The sequence below is a fragment of the Amblyraja radiata genome, unplaced genomic scaffold, assembly GCF_010909765.2.
Source record: "Amblyraja radiata isolate CabotCenter1 unplaced genomic scaffold, sAmbRad1.1.pri scaffold_801_ctg1, whole genome shotgun sequence".
Classification (NCBI taxonomy): domain Eukaryota; kingdom Metazoa; phylum Chordata; class Chondrichthyes; order Rajiformes; family Rajidae; genus Amblyraja; species Amblyraja radiata.
This window is the reverse complement of record NW_022630810.1, coordinates 25,586-33,275: the sequence shown is the minus strand read 5'-3', so window position 1 is coordinate 33,275 and position 7,690 is coordinate 25,586. Positions and strand designations below refer to the sequence as shown.

The window sequence follows — 7,690 nt, the reverse complement described above, 5'->3', positions numbered from 1 at the left end:
TCCTCTCCTCTCTCCTCGCCTCCTCACACCCGCCCCTCACCTTTCCTCCCCCCCTCCTCTCCCCCCTGCAGCTCCAGCCCCCCTCAGTGTTGGAGGGAGGGGGGGTCCTGGAGCAGGCTCTGCGGGGTGGGTTGGTGCCCGGGGCCCGGCCCCAGCCCTGCGACGATGCCACTTGCCCCCCCAACAGCTTCTGCACCGCCGACCTCCTGACCGGCGGCTCCCACTGCCCCTGCAGCCTGGGCAAGGGCGGACACAGGTGTGGAACAGGTAAGGGCACAGGTGTGGGACAGGTAGATGGGGCACAGGTGAGGCACAGGTTTGGCCACAGGTGTGGCACAGTTGGGCACAGGTTAGGGCATGGGGAGTGCACATGTGTGGACAGGGTGGGGGACAGGTGTGGGACAGGTAGATGGGGCGCAGGTGTGGGGCAGGTGGTGGGGACAGGTGTGGCACAGGTGAGGGCATGGGGAGTGCGCATGTGCGGACAGGGTGGGTGGGAGACTGGTGTGGGACAGGTAGATGGGGCGCAGGTATGGGACAGGTGTGGCACAGATGAGAGGAGAGGAGTGGCACAAGTGAGGCACAGGTGGGGGCAGCTGAGGGGGACAGGTGGGTACGGCACGGGGAGGGGGACAGGTGGGTGGTGGGTGGCACAGATGGGGCACAGGGAGGTGGTGGGTGGGCACAGGTGTGGGACATTTGTGAGCAGGTGTAGTACGGGTATTTAGATATGTGCCAAACGCTTAGATGGTCAGCATGGACGAGTTGGGCCAAAGGGCCTGTTTCCATGCTGTATGGCTATGATGTAGTACAATGTCAGTGCTGATGTTGGGCTGTGGTTAGTGTTGTGTGTGGTGCTTCAATACTTTGCTTTAGACTTCAGAGATACAGCGCGGAAAGAGGCCCTTCGGCCCATCGAGTCCATGCCGACCAACAATCCCCACACATTAACACTACCCTGTAGGGACAAGTTTCATTTACACCAAGCCAATTATTAACCTACAAACCCTTGCGTCTTTGGAGTGTGGGAGGAAACCGAAGATCTCGCAGAAAACCCACGCAGGTCACGGGGAGAACGTACAAACTCCATACAGACAGCACCCGTAGTCAGGATCGAACCCGGGTCTCTGGCGCTGTGAGGCAGCAACTCTACCGCTGCGCCACCGTGCCACCCCAAGGATGAGGGGTGATCTTCTTGAGGTGTACAAAATCATGAGGGGAATAGATAAGGCAACGCACAGAGTCTTTTACCCAGAGCAGGGGAATCAAGAACCAGGGGACATAGGTTGAAGGAGCGAGGGGAAAGATTTAATAGGAACCTGAGGGGCAACTTTATCCCATAGAAGGTATTGGGTATATGGAACGAGGAGCTACTCCAGGAGGTAATCGAGTTAGGTACCATAACAGAATTTTAAAGGCACTTGGCTAGTTTGAAGACGGGTCCCGATCCTGTCCATGTCAGAGATGCTGCCTGCCCCGCTGAGTTACTCCAGCACTCTGTGACCTTACATGGATAGGACAGGTTTAGAGGGATTTGGGCCAAATGCAGGCAGGTGGGACTATTGCAGATGGGGCATCTTGGTCGTCGTGGGCAAGTTGGGCAGAAGGGCCTGTTTCCATGCTGCATGCCTCTGTGACTCTAGCGTGGATGGGGTAATTTGGTCATCATGGGCAAGGGGCTGTTTCTATGTGAGAAGGAACTGCAGATGCTAGTTTACACCGAAGATAAAGGCACAAAGAGCCGGAGTAACTCGGCGGGTCTGGCAGCATCTGTGGAGAGAAGGAATGGGTGATGTTTTGAGGAAGGGTCTTGACCCGAAAACGTCACCTATTCCTTCTCTCCAGAGATGCTGCCTGACCCGTTGAGTTACTCTGGCTTTTTGTGTCTGACTTCGGGATTTCGGACTGACGTGATTCCCTCTCTCTCCCCCTCCCCTCAGATATCTCCATCCAGTACCCCCGCTTCTCTGGCCACTCCTATCTCACCTTTGAGCCCCTGAAGAATTCGTACCAACGTACCGAGATCACCCTGCAGTTTAAGGTGAGTGGTGGGGGGTGGGGGGACTGGGGGAGGGGGCTGAAGGTGAGACCACCCCACAAGGTGTCTGTGCCCACGGGAGCTCCACGAGAGAGAGGGAGAGATACAGGTCCTCAGGTGAACCAAACGCAGCTGCCATCTTCCAGTGTTGGTGTGTGGTCCCTACACATACAGTGAAACTACATGGAAACAGGCCCTCCAGCCCAACTTGCCCACACCCCAACCAACAATGTCCCAGCCACACTAGTCCCACCTGCCTGCGTTTGGCCCATATCCCTCCAAACCTGTCCTATCCATGTACCTGTCTGATTGTTCCTTAAACGTTACGATAGTACCTGGTTCAACTACCTCCTCCGACAGCTCGACACCACCCACCACCCTTTGTGTGAAAATGTTACCCCTCAGATTCCTATTAAATCTTTCAGCCCCCTCACCTTAAACTTGTGACCTCTGGTCCTCGATTCCCCTACTCTGGGCAAGAGACTCCAATCCATTCCTCTCATAATTTTTACACCTCTATAAGATCACCCCTGATTCACCAGCACTCCAAGGAATAGAGACCCAGCCTACTCAACATAGAAACATAGAAAATAGGTGCAGGAGGAGGCCATTTGGCCCTTCGAGCCTACATGCATTCATTGTGATCATGGCTGATCATCTACAATCAGTAACCCGTGTCTGCCTTCTCCCCATATCCCTTGACTCCACTAGCCCCTAGAGCTCTATCTAACTCTCTTTTCAATTCATCCAGTGAATTGGCCTCTACTGCCCTCTGTGGCAGAGAATTCCACAAATTCACAACTCTCTGGGTGAAAACGTTTTTTCTCATCTCAGTTTTAAATGGCCTCCCATTTAATCTTAGACTGTGGCCCCTGGTTCTGGATTCCCCCAACATTGGGACCATTTTTCCTGCATCTATCTTGTCCAGTCCTTTTATATTTTTATACGTTTCTATTAGGTCCGCTCTCATCCTAAATTCCAGTAAATACAAGCACAGTCTTTCCAATCTTTCCTCATTTGACAGTCCCGCCATCCCGGGGATTAACCTGGTGAACCTACGCTGCACTGCCTCAATTGCAAGGATGTCCTTCCTCAAATTAGGAGACCAAAACTGCACACAATACTCCAGATGTGGTCTCACCAGGGCCCTATACAACTGCAGAAGGATCTCTTTACTCTTATACTCAAATCCTTTCATTATGAAGGTCAACAAGCCATTAGCTTACTTCACTGCCTCTCCCTATAGCTCAAGCTCTCGAGTCCTGGCAACATCCTTGTGAATGCTCTTTGCAGCCTTCCCAACTTGACAATATCTTTCTAACATGGTGCCCAAAACTCAACAGAATACTCTAAATGTGGCCATGCCAACCAACGCCTTATACAACTGTAACATGACCTCTTTACCTTTATACACAATACTCTGACTGATGGAGGCCAATGTGCCAAAAGCCTTTTCGACCACACGAACTACCTGTGACACCACTTTCAAGGAACTGAGTAGCTGCACTCCTAGATCCCTCTGCTCTACAACACTCCCCAGAGCCCCGCTGTTTACTGTCAGAAGGTGCAAGAGCGAGTAGGGCATCTTCACAGCTGGGAAGAATCAAAGCCACGGGGAACTGCAGATGCTGCTTTACAAAAAAAGGGGGTGAAAGGGTGGTGGGAGGGTCAGTGAGAGGGAGTTGACTGACAGTGGGGGTGGGGAGAAGTGGGGTTTGGAAGAGGGACGGGGAGGGGATCAGGGAGAGGGATTCTGGGGGTGGGGGAGGGAAGCGGGGGGGGGGGGGGGAATGGGGCAGTGAGAGGAGCAGGGATGGGGAGCTGGGAGATGGTGGGGCTGGGGAGAGGTGGGGGGGGGCGGGGTGCGTGGGGAGCGAGGCGGGGTTGGGGGGGGGTGGGTTGAGAGGGGTCAGGGGAGAGGGAAGGGGTTGGGGGGAGTTGGGGAATGGGATGGGGAGGTGGAGGGAGGAGATGGCAGAGTGGAGGCCGGAGGGGGGAGGGGGTGGGGGCTGGGTCAGGGAGGGAGGTTTTGGGGGGTGGGGAGAGGGATGAGGGGGGGAGGGAGTAACGGGGAGGAGAGGGTGATGGGTCTGTGCTCCCCCTGGGTGGAGTGGGGGGGGGGGGGAAGTGTGGGGTCAATCTTCCCTCCCCCCCACCCCCTGACCCCTGCCCTCTGACACAGGCTGATGGGGAAGAGGACGGGCTGTTGCTGTACTGCGGGGAGACTGAGACCGGCCGGGGAGACTTCCTGTCGCTCGCCATCGTCCGCGGACGGCTGCAGTACAGGTCAGATACTCCCCATGACCCCTCACCTCCCCGTGACCCCTCACTTCCCCGTGACCCTCACTTCTCTCCGTGACCCCATCACTTTCCCCATGACCCCTCACCTCTCCTTGTGACCCCACTCCTCTCCCCATGACCCTCACCTCTCCCCGTGACCCCTCACCTCCCCCCGCGACCCACACCTCTCCCCGTGACCTCTCACCTTTCCCCGTGACCCACTCCTCACTCCGTGACCCCTCACCTCGCCCCGTGACCTCTCCCCGTGACCCCACTACTCTCCCTGTGACCCCACTTTACTCTTCGTTACCTCTCACCTCTCCCCTTGACCCCACTCCTCTACCCGTGACCCCACTCCTCTACCCGTGACCCCACCACCCTGTCCATGACCCCACACCTTTCCCCGTGACCCCTCACCTCTCCCCGCGACCCCACCAGTCTCCACGCGACCCCGGTTGGTGAATGTCAGGGTCTATCAGCCCTGGGGGAATGCAGGGGGGGGAGTGGGGACGGGTCTGATATTGTGTGTGACCCCCGCCCCCTCCCCCCTCCCCCGGCGCAGGTTTGACTGCGGCACGGGCGCTACGGTGCTGCAGAGTGAGGGGCCGGTGCAGCCGGCGGCCTGGCACACGGTGACCGCGCGGCGTGACGGGAGGAACGGCAGCTTGCAGATCGATGCACACACCCCCCTCACCGGCAGCACCAAGGTACGGGGCGGGGGGGGAGGAGAAGGGGAAGAGGGAGAATGGAAGAGGGGAGCAGGAGGGGGTGATGGGAGTGGAGGAGGGAGGGTAGGAAGCGGTGGGGGTGAGGGGGGGGGGAGTAGGAGGAGGGAGGTGGGGGTAACGGCAGCTTGCAGATCGATAACCCCCCCCACCGGCAACACCAAGGCTGGGGGCTGAGAGGGGGAGGGAGGAGAAGGGTGGAGAGGGGTGGAGGTGTTGATGGAGAGAGGGGGTGGGGAATGGGAGGTGAGGAGGAGTGGGATGCGGGGGGGGGGGGGGGGGGGAGGCAGGAGGGAGGGGGGGAAATGAGGGGGTAATGTCACTCCAACCCCCCTCCTCACTGGGAATACCAAGGCTGGGGGCTGAGGGGAGGGTGGGGGAGGTGGAGAAGGGAGGGAGAGGGAGGGGGAAGTGTGGACGGGGGCTGAGGGGAGGGAATGATAGAGAGGGAGGGGCGGGAGGGAGGGGTAGGGGGATAGGGTGAGATGGAGGGAGGTGAGAGGGGGGAGACTGGGGGAAAGGGATAAAGGAAGGGGGAGGTTTGCAGTGTTTGGGGCAGGGGTTCAGGGTGGGTGAGAGGGCTGGGTATTGGGGTACAGAGGGAGGGGTTCAGGGTAACTGGGGTGGGTATGGGGGTACAGAGGGAGAGGTTCAGTGTAGAGAGGGCTGGGTATTGGGGTACAGAGGGAGTGGTTCAGTGTAGAGAGGGCTAAGTATTGGGGTACAGAGGGAGTGGTTCAGGGTAGAGAGGGCTGGGTATTGGGGTACAGAGGGAGGGCTTCACGGTAGAGAGGGCTGGGTATGGGGTTACAGAGGGAGGGTTTGCTGTCTCTGACTGGGATGATGCTGTGCTCCACAGGGTAGTTACTCCCGGATCACGTTCCGCACCCCGCTGTACGTGGGCGGAGGTCCGGGGGGGTGGGGGCTGTCGGCCGCGGCCGGTACCCACCAGGGTCTCCGCGGCTGCCTACAGGCCCTGGTCATCAACGGGCGGCGCCTGTCCCTGCGACCCTGGCCACACGGAGAGGCCCTCAGCGGGGCCGATGTGGGTACGAAACTCCTTCCCCCCCTCATCCTACACCCCCTCCCCTCACACAGTGCTGGAGTAACTCAGCGGGTCAGGCAGCATCTCTGGGGAACATGGATAGGTGACGTTTTGGGTCGGGGCCCTTCTTCAGATACAGAGTGCAGAATATAGTTCTCAGCGTTGTAGTGCACCAGTTCCAGAGGCAACGTCCAATGCAGACAAGGGAGGAGGTATAGGGACAGGTCACCTTAAACCTATGTCCTGGGGTCCTCGATTCACCTAGTCTGGGCGGGAGCTTTACCGCTGCGTCACTGTGTCACCCAACTGAACTAAACTAAATTAAACTTAATTACATTAAACTACTTTAAACTGAATTAAATTGAATTAAATTATGAAAGTAAGCATGCAGGTACAGCAGGCAGTGAAGCAAGTGAATGGCATGTTGGCCTTTATAACAAGAGGAATCGAATATAGGAGCAAAGAGGTCCTTCTGCAGTTGTACAGGGCCCTAGTGAGACCACACCTGGAGTATTGTGTGCAGTTTTAGTCCCCTAATTTGAGGAAGGATTCTTGCTATTGAGGGAGTGCAGCGTAGGTTTACAAGGTTAATTCCCGGGATGGCGGGACTGTCATATGCTGAGAGAATGGAGCAGCTGGGCTTGTTTACAAGGATGAAAGGGCATCTCATTGAACCATATAATATTGTTAAGGGCTTGGACACGCTAGAGGCAGGAAACATGTTCCCGATGTTGGGGGAGTCCAGAACCAGGGGCCACAGTATATGAATAAGGAGTAAGCCATTTAGAATGGAAACGAGGAAACACTTTTTCTCAAAGAGAGTGGTGAGTCTGTGGAATTCTCTGCCTCAGAGGGCGGTGGAGGCAGGTTCTCTGGATGCTTTCAAGAGAGAGCTAGATAGGGCTCTTAAAAATAGTGGAGTCAGGGGATATGGGGAGAAGGCAGGAACGGGGAACTGATTGGGGATGATCAGCCATGATCACATTGAATGGCAGTGCAGGCTCGAAGGGCCGAATGGCCAACTCCTGCACCTATTGTCTAAATTAAACTAAACTAAATTAAATTAAGTTGAACTCAACTAAACTGAATGGAATTAAATTGAATTAAATTAAACTAAATTCAATTCAATTAATCTAAACTAAACTAAACTGGTCGAAATTTAACTGAAACTAAATTAATTTAAATTAAATTAAACTAAACTGAACAAAGTAAAATTGAATTAAACTATACTGAAATAAATTAAATTAAACTGGGCAGAGAGTTCAGGAAAATGCTTAATCTCTTCCCCCGCTGCCCTGTCACGCTCTCCGCCCCTTCCCTTGCATCTGCCCTTGCCCGCCCCTCTGTCCCCCCTCCCCTCCACCCCGTGCCTGTCCCACCGTGTGTGTTTATTAACCCTGCCCTCTCTCTCCTCTCCCTCCACCCCAGGGGAGTGCAGCGCCGGTCTGTGTCGTGGGGTCGTCTGTGCCAACGGTGGCTCCTGTGTGGCCAACTCTGCCGACTCCTACCTGTGTCTGTGCCCGCTGGGGTACCGGGGTCGGCACTGCCAGGAGGGTAAGTCACTCCCTACCACACCCACCAATCCACTGCCACGCTCCCTCC

At 56.2% G+C, this 7,690-nt stretch overlaps 1 protein-coding gene across 1 annotated transcript in view; it reads left to right on the top strand.

Moving 5' to 3' along the window:
• Positions 1 to 53: 53 nt before the first annotated feature.
• The window catches only part of LOC116970372 (pikachurin-like), a gene marked incomplete at its 5' end in the record, with an annotated part of 12,696 nt that continues 5,059 nt past the window's right edge, over positions 54 to 7,690 (top strand). Inside the window, 6 exons of the mRNA XM_033017031.1 lie at positions 54 to 267; positions 1,941 to 2,041; positions 4,221 to 4,324; positions 4,881 to 5,025; positions 5,903 to 6,092; positions 7,517 to 7,642. Coding sequence (XP_032872922.1) covers positions 54 to 267; positions 1,941 to 2,041; positions 4,221 to 4,324; positions 4,881 to 5,025; positions 5,903 to 6,092; positions 7,517 to 7,642 — 880 coding nt within the window. The remainder of the gene's footprint in view (positions 268 to 1,940; positions 2,042 to 4,220; positions 4,325 to 4,880; positions 5,026 to 5,902; positions 6,093 to 7,516; positions 7,643 to 7,690) is intronic.